This window comes from Phalaenopsis equestris, unplaced genomic scaffold, assembly GCF_001263595.1.
Source record: "Phalaenopsis equestris unplaced genomic scaffold, ASM126359v1 Scaffold000152, whole genome shotgun sequence".
Taxonomy (NCBI): Eukaryota; Viridiplantae; Streptophyta; class Magnoliopsida; order Asparagales; family Orchidaceae; genus Phalaenopsis; species Phalaenopsis equestris.
Window position 1 is genome coordinate 1,612,187 of NW_018164594.1, and position 20,173 is coordinate 1,632,359.

General features: G+C 33.4%; 1 protein-coding gene across 2 annotated transcripts in view; it reads left to right on the top strand.

Moving 5' to 3' along the window:
* LOC110021942 (tRNA wybutosine-synthesizing protein 4) overlaps positions 1-19,955 on the top strand; it is a 31,677-nt gene extending 11,722 nt beyond the window's left edge. The window contains exons 7-13 of one of the 2 annotated variants that reach the window (XM_020720673.1): positions 905-1,008; positions 1,106-1,153; positions 2,673-2,756; positions 2,973-3,037; positions 12,874-12,925; positions 13,215-13,253; positions 19,508-19,955. In XM_020720673.1, coding sequence (XP_020576332.1) covers positions 905-1,008; positions 1,106-1,153; positions 2,673-2,756; positions 2,973-3,037; positions 12,874-12,925; positions 13,215-13,253; positions 19,508-19,561 — 446 coding nt within the window. In that variant the 3' untranslated portion in view covers positions 19,562-19,955. Of the gene's footprint in view, positions 1-887; positions 1,009-1,105; positions 1,154-2,672; positions 2,757-2,972; positions 3,038-12,873; positions 12,926-13,214; positions 13,254-19,507 lie in introns of both variants that reach the window. The other variant, XM_020720672.1, reaches the window with a different exon arrangement.
* The last annotated feature ends 218 nt before the right edge of the window (positions 19,956-20,173 follow it).

The following is a 20,173-nucleotide window of genomic DNA, read 5'->3' on the forward strand; positions in this document are numbered from 1 at the left end:
GTTTACAAGATTGTATACCCATAATTTCAAATCGCGTGTGTTCCGCAATACTGCAGAAACAAGTGTTCCACGATCACAGGAAGACCAGACGAGTACTTTTCGCTCGTTTAACAATTTTGGGCATAGATACTTGCCGTTTTGATTTATTTTCTATTTTCTTATTTCTTTTTTGAGTTATTTCTATTAGGGACCTATTTATATGTTTTTATTTTGTTGTTTTGAAAAACTTTGGCTATTGTTATTGAGTTTTGAGATGTTGTTCTCTGTTTTATGCTCTTTAGAGCGTCTCTACCTTTTGCAAATGGTGTGTTTGTATTTTGTTCAAGAACATGTGGCAGATCCTCTTCGCAGTCTTAACGTCGCCGATTTGAAGTTCCCTTTGCTTTTTTTAGCCAGGACAGCTACTGAACGATGTCTATCCTCTGCCAAATGGCACCAACCTCGCATATTTTTGGTCTCTTGCTATTCTAGAACTATGTCTCCTCTAAATTCACTTCCAAAATACCTTCTAGGAGCTCTATAACAATATCATATAAAATTTGGGATCTGGTTGTTGATATTTTCACGCATGTATAAGTAATGGAAAACCTTATGAATATAATAAATTAACTGCCAATTTAGGTGAAGAGCATTGGAATGCAACTTTAACCTTGGAAAATCAGAAGGGTTCAATTAACTGTTGTTTGCCTACCGTTAATCTCACCGGTGATTTTTAAAACTTCATTGTTTGCTCTGAAAGGAGCCTGCTTCACTGATGTTTCTATTTCCATTTAACTCAGTTGTGCTATATTTTCTCCGATAAAGAAGCTTATTTGTCAAATTTGAGAACTGAATTACGTATATTCACAAAAGAAACTTGAAATTTATTATTCTAATGCTTTTATCAGTTTGCCAACGTTTATAGTTGCAGAGTGCGTTTTGATATACTTGGATCCGGATTCAACAACTTCTATTGTTAGATGGGCTTCAAAAACTTTCTCAACTGCCATATTTTTTTCATATGAGCAAGTAAATTTCTTTTTAATATGCTATGCTTTATTTTTAAAAATTTTAAACCCAAAAAATTTATTTGTTAATCATGCTATCAGTGCTCGTCTTTTTTTAGATCCATCCTGACGATGCATTTGGAGAGCAAATGATGAAAAATCTTGAGGTGTGTTTATTAGTAAAGCATGCATATCTTTTGCAAGTTAGTTTGATGCAATGTTTTCCTACTGCAAAGTTCATTAACAACTTATGAATGTCATACTGATAAATGGGAGACCTTTTATATTTTAAACCTTTGGTTCAGCTTTATAATAAACACTTAGGATAGGTTTGACATTGATGTCTTGTGTTACGTTGTGTGGGCTGTGTTTTCAAGTAAAGCAAATGACAATTTGGCAAAGTCATGCTAAGGTTACTGTATCAAGTGCTATAAAATGTGGTTGTTTAATGACTATCACTAATGAGTTGATTTAATAACTTAATTTGAAGTTATTATGATTTCATATACTTATATTATTATTTCATGTTAATATTTGCATAAATAAACAAGTAAATAAATAAAAAGTCTAAATAATTAAATGAAATGCTAAAATTCAGACAAAGTCTTTTTTTTTGGAGGCTACCGTCACTACAGTTCTAAGAAAGCTGCTTTTCAGTTATGAAACTGGACATTGTCTCAGTTATTTTTCTAAACATTCTTAAATTACCTCTGCTATTTAAGGAAGCTGAGAATGCATTTACAAAGCTATGCCAAACGAAGCCTCATTTTTGGATTTAGTTTTTGCCTTTTGCATTTGTTATATCAGTTCTCTTTCCTGGTTGACAGAATTTGATCTTTTGATGATTGGCAGCTTTATTCTCTTCTTTCTTTTGGAAGCTCTCAAACAGTTGGCAGTATAGCTAGGATAGCTTGATTTGTACTTCATTGATATTTGAGTGCCTTCATCTTCATAACTCGTAATTTTCTAGAAGTGTATCGGTGGAAAATTCTTCCTTAATGCACCTTTTTTAAAATTAAAAAGCCTTTAATCCATTATACAGGAGGAATGCATCTCTTTCCAACTTTTTTATGGTCTATCTTGTGTATAGGGCTCCATTAATGCTAGATCAGGGATGGAGTCAAAATTAGTATGGTTAATCTATCATAGAGCCTTATCCAAACATTTTACCGTCAATTTGTTTGTTTTGTCATTCGTCCTTTTGCCTCATTTCAACTCAACACATTTTTCTGCAGTTTTGTTCTTACTTGGAAGCGTATCCATCCATATAACTATTTAATTTGGTCTCATGTTGTTTAATTTTTGCATGTCGTGGGAACTCCCTCTCTTTTGGTTTTCAAGTTAGCCAGCATAATCACATTCTCCTGTCAAAAGTTAAAGTTTTTTTCAGCTGACTGAATGTATGTCTGTATTCGCATAAATATCACATTTTATAGTAGAGAAGGAAATTTTTCATGTCAAGCAAAGAAAAAAATAGGGCCCAACCTTCATAATAATGCATGTTTCTGGTGGGAGAGAATCTCTCAAGTGATAGCTTTGTGGCAATTTCAATTATAAAGTCACTCTTCTTACACTTTTTTATATAATCTGTGAGAAATATATTAACTTGCATTTTAATTTAATTTAGGTTTTAAATTTTTTGCATAAGTTTTGTCTTTTGAAGAACAGCTCATGTTTTGTTTGCAGAGCCGAGGATGCCCTTTATTAGGTATATACGCAACACCAACTTTAAATACCAAGGAAAAACTCTTTCTTGATCAAGGATGGCAGGTATGCTCATTTAGTTTGACTATTTTCTATCAAATGAGTTGTTTTCTTGAGAAAAATACTTCAGAAGTGCTGTTTATGGTCTGTTTTGTAATTCTTGCAAATAGACTTGAATTTCGAAAGAGGAATTGATTTCCATGGACATTGTTTCGTATTTGTATGCATTTGAATTTTGATTTCTTTCCTTTGTAACATTTTATTTGCAATTTGATATTCCAGAGGGCTGTTGCTTGGGATATGCTGAGGATCTATAATGAGTTCATTGAAGCTGAAGAAAAGCGCAGGTAACTGTTATTGGTAAACTAAGCTGTCACTAAGAGAATACTTGCTGAAAATCGAATCCTTGATTATGTGGTGACTTCACTAAATTCTCATTTATTTAGTTGTTTGTTTGAAATTTATTCAATGTTTAAAATTGTACAATTGAGTATTTAGCTGTTAATTCAAGTTTAAAACAACTAAGTATAGAAGAAGTCTGAGGTGTAAGTCTCACAATTTGAAAATATTATATTAGCATAATTACTTATATATTTTAAATATAGTAGGAACTTAGAAAATACAACTCCACACAAAAAGCAAATCTATGGATCCAAATTCCTGAGATTACAGCACGCACAATATAATCTCCAAAATGTACATGCAAACCAGCAGAACCCAAAAATGTTAGAAGTGAGCACATGTTTACGTCTAATGTATGGAATCTGTAATAAATCACCACGAAGAAGCTGACTAAGAGCAGGAGGGGAGATACCATGGCATCATTGGCCTGAGAACCACAATTAGCCAACCAGTTAGCTGGAGAATTGCCCTCTCTTGGAATAAGGCTCCATAACTTCTGCAGGTCACTAGTCAGGGCAAGGATACGCCTCAAGTGAACAATTAAATTCCAAATAGTCAATCATATCCAGGCATTCAGCTTCCAGATGTATACATTTCAAGTTCATCATAAAAGCATTCTTATCAGCAATCCAAACCACCCATTACTCGGCTTCAAGAGGGGAATTAGCACAAACAGGAAAGTAAAAGAAACAAACACATTTACCATTAGCATTTCTAAATACATCTCCAACACCAGCACCCTTAGAAGTTCAGCTCCCATCAGTATTTACTTTCATCCATGACCGGCAAGGTGTTCTCCACAAAACCTGTTGAATGCTAATAGTTTTCTTTGTCCTGTTGTCAGCCTTCACTTGATCATGAAAAAATAACTTAAACTAGCAAAATAGGAATTGCTAAACCTGCCATATGAGAAAACCTTGTGTAGTCAAGCTAACATATTAGCAGCCACACTATGTTCCTTAGCAACCACCTCGTTATGTTTAGCATTGTTCCTAGCCATCCAGAGAAACCAGATGACAATATGAGGAAAATCATTTAAAATGTGTTTAGAATGATTGTTCCAGAAAGAAAGGCAGTTAGCCAAGTTTCACCACTAGGTATATTGATATTAAAAGTGTCACCCGGAATTCTCCAAACAGCTAAGGCAAAAGGACACGCAAAAAACATGTGACAAACATTCGCCTCCCCCTTCATACGAAGAATGCATTTAGAAGGAAGCTTTAGACCTTTAAGCTTGAGGATATCATCAAAAGGCAACACTTGAAAATACATCATCCAAAGGAAAAAGGACATAGAAGGAGAGAAAGTTTTGCACCAGATACTCTTACCCCAGTCAGCCAGTTTCCAAGAGTAGAGATTAAGATAAATAGCGTTAGATATAGAGAAAGTAGAAGAAAATTTGGTAACCATAGTGTCTTTCTTGGAAATATCTATAGAGATCTTGGAAATGGAATTAGCAAGACCACAACCCACCTTCTCCCTAAGGATAGTAGTGTTCCATTCATTTTTATTCCAGAACTAAACCAGTTTGCAATCACCGTTTACCTCATTGATAAAGGAAGCCAAATTCTCCATGCACCACTAGTCTTTCAAAAAAGAAATATCTCCATTTCCAAGATCCCAATAGACCAATATCTAACTCAGTATGGCCTTCCAAAATTTGGAATCATCCATTCTAAAAAATGTTTGAGTAGGATGTTTATCTCTACAAAATACTTATCATACATAAAATTAGCCCACTCAGAGCTGTTGGCCCTAAACTTAAGCCAAAGCTTAATTGAATTAATTTCAACAATATAATGAAGCTCTTTAAAACCCATGCCACCAGTGAACGAAGGTTTACAAATTTTTTTCTAACTTGCCCAATGCTTTTTAATTCTTTTCCCAAGACCAAAGAAACTTGTTTAAACATAAGTCAAGCGTGTTGTGTGCTAGTTTTCATTTTTAGAACTTGAAGTGCATAAAGAGGGATTGAGTTTAAAACACTTTTGAGAAGAGTGACATGACCCCCAAATGATAGATAGGAATTTTTTAATCAATGATACTGTTTTTGATATTATCAACAACACCATCAAGTTGTATTTGTTTGACTCTACCTTTAATTAAGTTGACCCTAAGATATTTGATCGGTAGCTCAGATGTAGCAAACCCAATAAACTCCTTAATCCAAAGTCCTAAGGATCTCTTGACATTTTTTGCTCAAAAAAAGTTGACATTTACTGATCATAAAGGACACACCATAGATGTTTTGAAATTGCATCAACAAATTATAGACCTTTCTCGCAGAGGATTTCCCAACATTAGAAAAAATGATTGCATCGTTAGCATAGGCCAAATGGCTAATGATCATTTTGGATTTATGATGAAATTGTGTGATAAGACGATTGCTCTGTAACTTATTAACCATACGAGAAAAGTAATCAAAAGCAATAATGAAAATAATGGGTGGAAGGAGGTCACCTTTCTTAATTTTTCTAGTGGAAGAAAAGAAACCATAAGTACTCCCATTGATAAGCACATTATACTGGTTGCGCCTTAATCATCTAATAATAAGAGAGCAGAAATCAACTTTAAGACCCCTACTCTGAAGAACTTTGAACATAAAGTCCCAACTTATAGTATCATAAGCTTTCTTGAGATCAAGTTTCATAATCAGATTGCCACCCTTGCATTTTTTATCTAGATCATGAATAAGCTTTTAAGCCAATAGAATATTATCACTTATATCTTTGCCCTTGGTGAAGGTTGATTGGTTTAAGGAAATGAGAGAAGAGAGAAGAGAGAAGAGAGAAGTGGTCGGAGTCTAGCTACAATTGTTTTACTTGTAAATTTAGAAATCACATAAGTAAGACAAATTGGTCTGAAATGATCGCAAGTATATCTGATTTTTTTCCCTGGGAATAAGAATGATGGTAGAGGTTGAGAAGTAGTTGCGTGGATCTTCCCTTCTAAAGCAACTTTGGATGGCAACAACAACCTCCTTTTTAATACATTCCAACATTTCTTGTAAAAGTTAGTAGTAAATCCATCAGCTAACAGCTCTATTAGCATCAATAGTACAAAGTGCACCCCATATTTCTTTTTCACATGGAACCTTAGCTAGGTCAAGATTGCCAATAAGATGGCTTTGGTCTTCCAAAAGAGCATGATTGATAGGAGAATTAATCTCAATCCCGCTAAAGAGGTTCTCAAAGTAGTTAACAACACTTTTACCAATCTCAACTTGATCAGTAATCCAATTACCACATCCCTTCTGTATTTTTAAGTTAACATTCATCCTCCTTTTTTCTTAATGCAAGCATGAAAGCAGTGAGAGTTTCTATCCCCTCCTTAAAATGCACTTTCGGTTTCTTGGCCTTATAAATCCTCTTCCTATTTGATAGCAGTCAACAAAGTCTTATGAGAAGTGACAAGTTCATCATTATCCTTCTCGTTCACAACATCGATTTGCTCTAGTCTGCACACCTTAGCTTTAGCAGTAAACACCTTGTTATGCATATCATCAAAAACATTTCAATTCCAAGCCTTAGGTGCTTTGACAACATTCTTGTGGAGTTTTCATAATTTAAACCAAGAGTTCCCCATAAAAGTGGTCTTTCAGTTCTCCTTAACACAATTTATAAAATCATTTTGCTCAGACCACGTGTGAAAATATCTAAATTAATGCACTGAAGGTTTATCTATGAAGGAAATGATTAAAAGTAAAGGTCTGTAATCAGTGCATTGTCTAGGAAGATGTTGAACCTTAGAAATATGAAAATTACTTGCCCACTTCTGATTAGCCAAGATTCTATCCAGTCTCTCAAAGACCCTACCTCTTTTCCCCAAGTGGAACAGACCAGCCTCTATTAATGCATTATTAAAATCAGCCATAATTCTAGGATCCACAAGTCTGCCATCAATTTTCTCAGAGTTGCAAGATATCATATTGAAATCTCGACCCATAACCTAATTTCCATTCATCCCAATGCTCAGATTCTTTAGATTCTCTCAGTGATCCAATCCAAGAGAATAAGTAGAACTAACATACATAAAAGTAGCCCACTTATGGAAGATGTCTTTCTCAACATGGACATAAGGAATTGTGATTCATTTCTAATCACATTAACAGTAACATCTTTCTTTATAGAACAACCAAATCTTGTTAGATACTATCGTAAGAGTGGAACTTTCCAAGTTTTCTTAGGATATATTTATTATTTCTACTAACCAAAGGTTCCAAAATAGCAAAGTACCAGAGTTTTGGAATCCGTTTGAGTTTAAACAATCTATTAAGGGAAGCCAAATCTACAATTCTCAACCAAATGACCAAACATAAGTTAATGTTCGCAAAAATGGGCGTGCTATTCCACGACAACTTTCTGCCAATAGCCGTTATGAGCAGTACTAATCCAAAGCTCCTCCGCAACAGCCTGAGTAATATCCTTTTCAACTAAAACACGGGCAACAGATGGCCTTATTAAAATTTTAGTGCAGATATCCATCTTCATTGACCTCCCAAAGATAGCTCCTAAAGAAGAAAAAAATCTCATGATTGAAAAGTTGAAGTTTAAGTCCAGGGAACTGAAACCAAATAGGGACTATAGGAGGCTCTATCTGCATTCTACTTCAAAAGTTTCTTACTTTTGTTCTCAAATTTTAAGTATTTTTTAGTAAAAATCCACGCATAGTCCTCCCTACTCAATTGGATAAGAATATGTCAGCCATCCAATAATCTAATCTTCCACTCGCCAAGAAGTTTTTTTCGCACTAATTCCATCTTAGGATGACCATAAAGAAACTTACCAACTAATGCAAATTTGCAATTGGAGGAAAGATTTAAAGTGTCTTGATCAGAAAGAAATAGAATAGGCCTTCCACTTTTTCTACCAGCCTTCCTCACAAAAAGTTGCTCACCCACACCACCTAATGTGTTGTTAAGATTGAGGAAAAACATAGTTTTTTTGAATCAATAACCGTGAGAGCGCCAACACATCCGCAAAAGTGAGTTTTTCCATTAACCCACCATCGGAGAAGCAGCTGCCTCCAGATTAAGCAAATCGCCTCCATGTCGCCCTAATCCTAGCAGAGCAACATGCCTCCATAATTTGTGTGTGTGTGTGTATAAGAAACACATATTAACATTTTAGCATGGTAAAAAGTGATAAATTGTTTTATATGAAATAATAATTTTGTAAGTCTCAAAATATTATTTAACAACTTGCACAAAGTAAAAATATAATATGAAAATCAACCGATCAAGCCATTAAACAAACATATAATATGAAATGAAAGCAATATAAAATATCAAAGATAATTTAACATAGTGTGTGTGTGTGTGTGTATAAGAAACACATATTAACAGTTTAGCATGGTAAAAAGTGATAAATTGTAAAAAATGATAAATTGTTTTATATGAAGTAAATATTTTTGTAAGTTTCAAAATATTATTTAACAACTTGCACAAAGTAAAAATATAATATCAAAATCAACCGATCAAGCCATTAAACAAACATATAATATGAAATGAAAGCAACATACAATATCAAAGATATATAAAATATCAAAGATAATTTAACATAGTGTGTGTGTGTGTGTGTATAAGAAACACATATTAACAGTTTAGCATGGTAAAAAGTGATAAATTGTAAAAAATGATAAATTGTTTTATATGAAGTAAATATTTTTGTAAGTTTCAAAATATTATTTAACAACTTGCACAAAGTAAAAATATAATATCAAAATCAACCGATCAAGCCATTAAACAAACATATAATATGAAATGAAAGCAACATACAATATCAAAGATAATTTAACATAGTAGACTTTTCTCAATCCTGTTGTCCAACCAATATAATAACATCCATACTTCTACATAAGAACAAAAAAAAAAAAACAAAAGCTAGAGCAGCAAGCGACGACGTTGATAATAGGATCAACTGGCGGCAACGATATCAACAGGAGCGGCAGAAGGCTATAACTGAAGATGTAAGCGGCTATTTTAGAGGAAGTAACAAGCCTCAATGACAGTGGAAGCAACAAGCAATTGTGGCGATGCTAGCGGCAAAGGCAGCAGGCAGCAATGCAGACAAAGCCTAATTGAGGAGAATGGAGTTCTTGTGCATGAGAGGTGTTCGGTTCGTATTTGAACTATCTAATATGGGGTGGGGGAAAACTAAATGCAAGAGGTGGATGTCTCAATGAAATTTAGGTGAGGCATGCCTCATCCAATGTGATGTGTACACATTTATGGAGCCAATTGAGGCATATACCTCAAAGCATTTTTCTTTGAAATTGCGTTGAGGCGGCCCTCAAGGTGTGCCTCAGATTGCCCAATTTTAAACAGTGAATTAATTTAATATTACATGATAAAAATATGAATTACTGTTCCCTTTTACTCTATTTCGTTCTTTATTAATTTTTGGATTGTGCCGCATATGGTATGATCAATCCTATTGGGCTTAAGTTTTTGCAAGAACCATGTGATGCTACTAATTATAGAATTTATATTTTTACTTGCAAATCTGTTTGGTACTTAAGATATGAAAGGATGTAATTACATGGTGGACTCTGTATTAGCTTAAGTTTAGGACAAGAAAATGAAGTTTTGGTTCAGTCTCTGCCCCATTTCGCAAGATAAACATGCAATTCTACTTAGCCATACACTTTTATAGATACTCCATTTTTTTCTTTTCAAACTTCCTAGGCCCTTTTCCTTTTATGAAACCTTTTCTATCCCGGCCGTCTCCTTCAATCTTTATGTTGCAGCCATCTTTCTTCTCTGCTTTACCTATTCTTAGTACCATCACTGACACTGAATTTTCCCTTTTGAAACCCTCACTCTCATTGCCAATAATTTCAACATGCCTTCTCAACCTGCTTTATGCTGTTTTTAAGTGTATCCTTTCCATACCTTAGTTGGTACTGCTGCATTTATTGTTTTTTCCATCATTCGATACTCTGTTTTCACTTCTCTCTCACCCTTGCTCTTGACCAATCTCATCCACTGTTTTATAAGCCAACTCCAAACTCAATGTGCTTGTGGATATGGTTTATATTGATCTGTGCTCTTATTTTGGATTTGTGATAATAGTTTAACTTTGGGTCTGTTTTGGGCTCGTATAGCTGTTTGTAGTAGTAGTAGTTATAGAAATATTGTAAGAAAATTAGGTTTTCTTAGTTGTTGTAGGCATTATAAATTCTTTACATTTTGAAAAAGTTAAATATCAGTTTTCTTACAACTAGTACGTTCTTATAGATACTATTGTAAAAATTGCTTCTCACTAAAAAAAATTCTGAAAAACATCAAAAAAATTTTAGCCTAACAAAATTGTGGCAGCTTCTTAGAAAGCATAGCTACAAAAATGCCACCCTCAACAAAAACTTAGATCACTAACAATGAGTTCTTTTGCTACTGCATGAATCTCATCGGTTTATCATTTAATTATTTTTACATATTTATTGAAGTCATCTGATTTGTTTATCATGGGATCACCCTCACTATCATGGTTGTTATAGACTTGTTGCTTAAAATCAATTTTGCAAAAGCTACTATTGGTTTTATAATGTTTTTTTCTTTTTTAAAAAAATGGTTAATAACTTTCTTATGTCTACAATATTCTAGCAGATTTGGTTATAAAAATATGCTACCTACAACAAGAATTTTTAAAATAACAAAAAAGCTGAAATCAAATTGAAACTTGGCTACTATTTGAAAAGTAAAACTAAGAAAAATCTGCCCCAAATAGACCCTTATCGTGGTGATTTTTTTCTTATTGTTATGCATTACGCCGGTGTCTAGACTAAGGGAAATTTTGTATTTTATTAGCGTAAGGGTAATCTAGTCTTTTATTATTATTCTTGCTTAGTATAAATTGGGCTAATATATTTCGGGTAAGGGTATGCATGGGACTGTTGTTTTGAAACTTAGGTTTAGGGTTTTGGAGAGATTTTGTACCTCTCAGGTTGTAGGAATTGGGAGAGACCACCTATCTCTTGAATTGTAGGTGCTTATCTTTGTATTCGTGTAGAATGTTTGATGTTCTTTTAATAAAATGTGTGTCCTAATTTCTGTAAGAAAATTTGTCTTGAATCCTATCAAGTGTTATCAGAGCATTAGATTCTTGGCAACATAGAAGATCTAGCATGCCCTAGTTTCAATCTGAGAGCCAAATTTTTCACAGAGGAGCAATCGTGGGAAGGACCGCGACGTACAGAACGACTCGATCTTATTCTTCTTTGTAATACAGTCGCAATTTGGGACTAGAGGGGATGCAAGCGTCAAGATTGCGGCCTGCAGGGCCAATGATGTGATCACAATGTACAGGTTCATGGTTGTACAGAGCGACATGCATGGGCTTTGTGACCGAAGCTTGCAATTTAGTTGTGATTCATAGGAAAGACCAACGGTATTGTTGTGTGTCGGTGCTCCTTTGTCATCGAACGTTGATGCTACAGTTTCGAGGGAAGTGATGACTTGATTGACATGACTCAGAATCACTAAATTGCGGTGCAGTCGCGATAAGTGCTAGCTGGTAAGTGAAGACGGGGTTTCAGGGTACAAAAATTTTGCATTTGTGGTTAAAAGTTTTCCTAGGAGTAATAACGACTAAGAAAGTGGATGTTTTAGAGGAGAAATTGGGAAAGTGGAGCCACATCAGATTTGGAATAGAAGAACGTTTCTCAGCTATGAAGGAGCAGTTGAAGTGAAGATTCATAGCTCTGGAATAAATGATGACAAGCATCATTGTGTTTCACACAAAATGGCCTCTGCCAGCTGTGAGAATTCACACGACATCAAATTAGTGTCATTGTTTTAGGCAGATCGGGAGCCACGATATCGAGCCAAGGAATCATGAGTGAGCTTGAGCGGCAATACTTGGAAGAAATAGTGCAACATTTAGACAGTTGAACGAACGGAAGCAAGCATGATCGAAGTTGATAATGATGGACGAGATACATGGGACAAAGTTGACAGAGAATCTAGTGATTGATACATTATGGGATGAGTTGTTTGAGGTTGTGATATTCTCTAAGATTGACTGGAAGTCAGGACACCATTTGATTCAGTTGTGGCCGAAGGATGTGCACAAGATGAAATTTCGAATTTCTAAGTGTCGCTATGAATTTTTGATCAAAGGAAAAGGATTGCCAGATGATGACAAACATTGGGAACCATACAACTTGATCCAACAGTAGTTTTTCCCATCTGAAAGACAAGTTGTCTTTTTGGAAGGGGAGTTTTGTTACACCGGTGCCTAGTCTAAGTACAATTTTGTTTTTTATTAGCCTGAGGGCAATTTAGTTTTTTATTACTATTATTGCTTAGTACAAATTGGACTGATATGTTTAGGGTTAAGGTATGCATGAGATTGTTATTGTGAGTCTTAGGTTTAGGGTTTGGGAGAGATTTTTTACTTCTCAGATTTGTAGGAATTGAGAGAGATTGCCTAGCTCTTGAATTGTAGGTGCTTATCTTTTTATTCATGTTGAATGCTTGATGTCTTGCAATAAACTATGTGTTTGCCCTAATTTTTGTGAGAAAAATTGTCTCGAATTCTATCATTATGCTTTTCAACTTAATTTCCTGTTTTCGCTTCAACTTCTTGATCTTCTGTTTTATTGACTTGCTGTTGATTGCTTCCCCTTTTTTAATCGATTCCTCTATAATTTTATGTTTGCAAAATGTTGTCCTAGCTATATTTCTTTAAAATTCGTTGGTGTAGACAATATCAGGCACTGCCAGATAATGCAGGGCTCCTTTTTCTTAGAACTGTTTATAATGCTTCTGTTTTTTTTGCAGAATTGAGCGGCTTGAGTTGTTTGATGAGTTTGAAGAATGGTATATGATGCAGGTAAGCCTTGACTTGCATGTTGTAAACTGAGGGGAAGACTTTGACTCCATTAATCCGTTTATTTGCTACATTTTATGATGCAACTACATAGTCATTCATATTGAAAGGACTATAGGATGTCAGAGGCTTCAGTTTTTTTTTTTCTTTCTGGCCTGCCATAAATCTATTAACTTTAATTGGACGCAGTCACAGAAAATACAGATGATAGTATTTCTACTCGGCTAATAATAGTAGCTCTAACCTATTTAAATCGTTTTAGGCCGCTTCTGATATTTTTTTCTCTATACAGGAGCACTACTGTGTGGCCTACGCAGTCAATGATGCCTATGTGAGTAATCCTTCTTTTATAACTGTATTCCAGCAATTGATAATCATTGATTATGCTTCATACATGACTTTTTTTATTCACACCGTTATACTTTATGTGATATGCTTTCCGACAATTCTGCATTCATTTGTGATTGTATAATGTGTTCGGTGCAGTATAGTTGTCTCCATCTATGAATATAAGATCAGTGGAGTTGCTTGTTGGAGGGTTTCATTTTTGTAATGTTAATTGTTAGCCTCATGTCGCAGTTCCTTTGCCAACGAACCAATATATATCCATACAAATGTGGGAATTGGCACATACGACACAAATGTGGGATATGCCTATTTTTTAAAATGTATGACACGGATATATATTTCACATGGTATTATAATTTATATTCTTTTAAATTTTAAATTAATATATAAGAATTTCATAATTAAATTAACATGATATAATTCAAAAAACTAACATTATAGGGATGAAAAAGTATTAATATTTAATTATTATTAGATAAATTTCGTCTATTAATCCTTTGATTTATGGATGAAATTTCATCAGAATCATTCTAAGAAATGTTTGAAGATGGATAAGATATTCGTGGAAGAGTAATTGATCTTCTCAGATTGAACCTTATTATAACATCTCCGTCTGTATTTTGACTAACTTGTTCTACATCCTGATTTATTACAAGATGAGGATTTATAGCAGTTTATAACCGCCATGATTTAATGGAAGCTAACGTCATCCCATTTAATAATTCTATTAGTAGCTATATTTAAAGCTAATAGATTTGTTTCTACTATGGTAGATCTAACTGTAAGTTTTATATTATATTTAATATTTGAATATAAAGTATTCATATTTTAAAATATATTCTGTAGATTATAGCTATTGTTTCAAATCCAGGTAAGAAATTATACCAGTGTAATTTGATATGTAATCTAACTACTTGAAAGAGATTAATGTTTGTAAGTGACAGACCTAGATTTGGTAAAGTATTGAAGAAAACTGGTCCATGATAGAGACTAGTTTCCATTACTCCCATTAATGATTGTGCCCAGTCCAGGCATCTTGCATCCCATTAACGGTTTTTATTGAAGATTTTCCTTTGAAATCAAAGGTCCCATATTGTAGATTATAGACTTTTCCATTTTATGAATAGTTCATTTATTTAATTTTATCTTCATTTGCAGGGTATTGTTGCAATTCTGCATTTTAATGTTATTGTTTCTGGATTGAGAATTTCTCAGTTTTCGGGATAATAAGTTATTATTGTGTTTTATTATATAATTAAGTTATTACTTTGATTTAATATATTGATTAAATAATTATGGAAGTATAATTTATCTCATTATCAAATTTGATGTTAATTTATTTAAAGGCAAAATAACTCTTAACTAAAATTTTACTTGTATTAATTCTTTGAATTTACTGACTCTCCTACAATTCTCCCTTATGCGCAACGAGCTTAAATTCTTGTTAGTCTTACTGGCCTCAATTAACATAATTATATATTAACATGTTAAATGTATACCCCTTTAATATATAAAAAAAATTCAGCAAACAAGCCTAGCACATTCCTTTACCTCTGTTTTGCGTGGTTCAACAATTCCTGCACACTAAAAATTGCACTGGAGGATTCCGTCTTCCACACATGAGGCTCCTTCTTGACTGACTGCACAAAACCCTTCCTTTCAGTTTTCCTTCACACTAGAACACATGCAGTCACTCCTCTTTGATTTCGCTCAGGTCACCTCCTTCAAGTGAGAAACACACGATGTCGCTCAGCTCAGCTCGTCCTTTGATGTCTCATTGAACTTGTTCCTCTTTTTCTTCTCGCACACGAAGTCCTCACAAAGCCGCCTCCTTGCCTTCTTGCCACATTGAGTTTCGCCTTATTCGACTGCCTGTACCTTGGAATTGTTGATCTTCATTTAATAGAAAACCTCACTCATTCAGCCTTCTTCCTCTTTTCCAACCTGCAACTCGTCGACGCAGATATTCAAACCAGAGCTTGATCTTCTGCTTGATTTGATTTATCATGCGAGACAGATCTCTCTATTGTGAGTATATGAGGTTCGTCTTCTTCCCATTATTGGTACTGCACGCACCGGGACAGTCTTGCTCTCTTTCAATCTCCTTCTCATTCTCTTGTTCGACTGCTTGACACGAAACTGTCATGATGGTTATCCCTTTCTGAACCAAGACGACCCTTTAAAATTTATTTTATTTTATTTATTTATTTATTTATTATTTTTATCTGTTTTTTTTCCACTTATTACAAATATTTTACTTATGTTTGGGGAAATTTGGTTACATGTCGAAGTAAGAATATAATTTGGTGGCAAGGATTAGTGCTGAGATAGAATATTAGGCTATGACTAATGGAGCATGTGAGATGTTATGTATTGTTGAAGAGAATTTTTGAAGAGATGATCCCAATGAACATGCCAATGAAGTTGTATTGTGATAATAAATTTGTCATAAGCTTTGCAGAAAATCTAGTGCATCATGATTGCACAAAACATGCTGAGATTGATAGAATTTTTATAAAAGAGAAAATTGATTATGAAGCTTTTTGCATGCCCTTCACTTCGATAGTGCAATAAGTAGTACATATCTTCACCGGCTTGGTTTTGAGTTCCTTATAAGCAAAGTTGGGCATGATAGATATCTATGCTTCAACTTCAGGGGTGTCTCGGAATTTTAGGAATTTCTGTTTTTGGCATCTTTTTTATTATTATTATTTATTTTTAATAGTTTCTACTTCTAAAATTTTCTATTGTTGGTAATTTCTATTTCTTTTTTCTAGCATAGAGATTTTGAGGTTTTCTTAATGTGGTGACTTTCTCCTGCTTTTATCTTTTAACAGAGTTTTATGAAATTGAAGTATAATAGTTTTTTTTCCTTCTCCCAAACTTATAATTTCCTCATTTTCTTCAAAATGTTACTCCTTCTGAGCTGGTATATACAGAATTGTGTATCAAATTAACATTTATTTATTCATTATTTAATAAGAATAAATAAATATATTGTATTTATTTATTTAGTTAATATTATTTATTTCCATCAATTTATAATTTTAACGTTAGCTAATAAAATCTTCAGTAGTAACATTAAGGGTTTGTTTGAGGGTGGCTGCAATTTTTTAAAAATGTGGTTGTAAAGTTGTGGTGAAGAAAATAATTTATTAGAAAGTTATGGTGAGAATTATAAATATATACTTTTTCCAAAAATCAAAAATTTTTTTTCCAGCCACCGCAGTTCAACAGGTCGAGTTGAAAAAAATAGTCATCACAAAAATTTTTAAAATGCAGTTCCTCAGACAGAGTTGTGTTGGCAGTCTGAAATACAAAACAGGCATAAAACTATACCAAAAAGACCTAAGTTTGTCTTTCATTTATGGATTATTTACTCTTAAGATTCATGTTTGCATTATATTCAAATTTATTGATATACCTCATTATTCTTATATTTATCAATGCATATTTTCTTCCAATTAAAATTTTCAAGTTAATTAAACAAGAATTCTCTTTTTATTATATTTGTTATTATTCTCATATTATAATAGAATGTAAAATTAATTATTCTAATTTTAATTTACTAATTTATTTTTAAGGCTTTCTTACATCAAATCATCGATTTGATGGAATCTTAATATTCATGGAAAAAATATTTGTATAAACTTTTTGACCAAAGCTTCCAATTCGACATGCATGCATCGATGTCCTTTTTATTCTTCTAATCCCATAATATTAATTATAATCATTGTTTTAATTCGTCTTATAATAGCCCTAATCTTTTCAAAAAACATGAAGACTAAACTTCATGTTATTGCAAATCATCTCATAAATTCTACTTTAACTTATTCTTGATAAGTAATTCAATTTTTTAAATTCAGCTATCTATACATCGACCAAGATGACTCACCTGTCATATCTCCATCAAAATGAAATCCGTCAAGATGACAAGGAAGAGCTAATCATAATGCTACTTACAAAATACCATTAAAATGTTTAAAAATTTTGTAGTATTTTGATTCCAATTTAACACCACTATTTATTATTATATTTTCTTCAAGAAAAATTTAGAAATACTATTTAATTAAATTAAAAAGGTATTCTCGTAATTTTTTAAAAAAATCATTGTCAATTTTTTGAAGCAACTATTGAAGGTTGCTAGACTGTCTTCGTTGTTGCACGCCAAAGATTGTGGTTGTTGCTGGTCTCCATTCTTTGGTGCTCACAAAGGACTTGAGCGTCGAGGGCAATCCTTTTGGGCCCAAGTCTAGAGAAAGAAGCTCGTATGTTACTACTCGAGGGTGAAGGCTCGAATTTCTATTAGTCGTGGGCTGAGTTCTCACTCATCACTTTTTATATTAATGAATAGAATGAAGACATTCAACGTTATAATAAAGAATAGAATGAAGGCATTCAACTGGAGAAAACTGAGTTGATTAGAAGCTACTAAGTTGTAACATCACTACAGTGCACTTTCGTGAGTGACGGCATGAAGTGCTCACTTTGTTAACTCATGCTACGTGAGTACAACATGAAGCGGAAGAGGCTCGCATCATAGCACTTCATCTTTGAAGCGCACTTCAAAATGTGCTTTTAACAAGCCTAATATTGGCACCAATATTATTCTATAACATATTATATATCGTTCAACTTACCACACTCATATGTAGTCTTTCTTGGGCTACGTTTGATGGATTATTATTATTATTATTATTATTATTATGTACTTTTACATTCATTTTATGTTTTTGGTGTTCAATATACGTAGCATATAATTATTTAGGTACTTGACACATTCTTCTTCAAAGCCTTTGAATGTATCTACATATTTAGCACCTATGCTTTTTTTACTAGTAAAATAGCACCTTAATTTCTTTAATATTTGTAAAGTAGTAAACCAAACCACCATGTCTTTAGCCGTAATTTGGTTTCCAACCCCTGTCAAGCACCACAGGCCTATGATTTGAAAGTCTTACTTGTATAATAAGCTATTCCATGATCAAGTTGCATTCTAGCTTAGTTCCTTTCTTTGTAGGACTTTAACCCAGTTTTATCTCGTAACCTCAACTTTTCCCTAATTTTTGCTGCAGAAATGCGTTAACCCTGACACTTAACAATGCCACCAGGAAGTTGGCTATATGACATTTAAGAACGATTGAAAATAATGTTTGTGGTTGATCCAGGGCTATTTTGTTGATTTGCTTGTAATAATTGTAATCAAGTAGGTAACATTGCACTTTTGAGTTTTTCAAGTATATCTCGAACTAATTTAAGGTGCTAATGTTGAATCCTTCCATTTTTCTACACTTTATTGATTTTAACATTCGATACTGCAGGCTTATGATCCTTTTTTCTGCAAACAGTATTATTACCCATAAATCGTTTTTGCAACTTACATATCATAAGACAGTATTCTTACACTTATCTTCAGCCTCCACGATTGGTGATTAAAGTCTTAAAATTAAATTTCTGAAACTTACTTTAATCAAGAAGGTTTTGTAGTTGAGCGTCCCAGTGACCGGCACCAATTCAAACAACAACAACAACAACAAAGCCTTTATCCCACTAAGTGCGGTCGGCTACATCAATCCTTTTTCTCCATTGTGTCCTATTTCCTATTTCGTGTCATATTTTCATTTAGTTCTAGTAAATTAAGATCATTTTTTATACAATAAACCCAAGTGTCCTAGGTCTACCTTTGCCTTTCTTAACACAAGTCGAATCTAAAACATCTGCTCTCCTAATCGGATCATCAGATGGTCGACGTTTAAAGTGACCAAACCATCTAAGACGACTTTCTCTAATTTCGTCCGTCACAGGAGCTACACCAACCCTACCATCTATAAGACTGGCACCAATTCAAACAACTTCAAAAATTAATTTTTTCCTTGCATTTTATTTGAAGCATGAAAATCTATGGCTCTGCGTCCCTCATATCAAATGACAAATTTAAATAATATGAGAATATTGGCAAAATAGTCCTCTTAACTCTTTGTAGGGGGGTCACTTTAATCCCAAAATCTATAAAAGTGTCAATTTAGTCCCCAGGTAACTTTAATGAGTGCTGACTATTGCAGCACCAATTTAAAAAGTGTGGATTAATTTGACACTTTTATAGACTGAGACATTAAAATGGCCCCATGAAAGTATTCAAGGGATTATTTTGACGCTTAAAAAAATAAATAAATTCATAAAGTTTGGCACTCAGCTATCTCTTCATTGCCAGTTAACAGCAAGTTTCTTTTAATGCAGAGCATCTTCAGCGATTTTGGATTCTCTAAGATTAGTCCATCTCGAGAACCATAAGAGAGGTAAACTTTGGAGTTGCTTTAGTTCCTCAAAATCTCTGCTTCTACTTATTTTAATGTTCATGAAACCAAAATTTTGTTACTTATGTTGTGCTGTTTTAACTCTTATAATGATTGCGTTTGTTAGCTGTGGCTTGCTTAAAGGAAGGCACAATATGTATTGTTTTATTTCTCTATTTTAATGTGAGAATTGGTTTCCAATGTGTATTGTATGCTTTCTATCTAGAAAGACATGGGGATTGATTGCTACCATCACCTGTAAGGAATTTATTATGGGTGTTCCTACAGGGAATGGGTCATCACGTGGCAAGTGGGACCTTTTTTTTTTTTCTTAGCATTTATAGGGTTAAGATTTTATCATAAAGTGTCTCGTTGAAACAACTTTTTTAATATTACGAACAAGTTAATGTAAATTTATGATTTTCAACATCATTAGCTTGAGCTTCTTTAATTTATCCAGTTTTTGCTTGAAGTTTTAGCTTACTTCTATGAGTTTGAATTGATTCACGAGCTGATTTATTCATTTGGAAAATCTGATTTTGATTTAGATATTTATTTTAATAAAAAGATAAGAAAATAAGAAACTATATAAGAAATAAAAGAAATCACT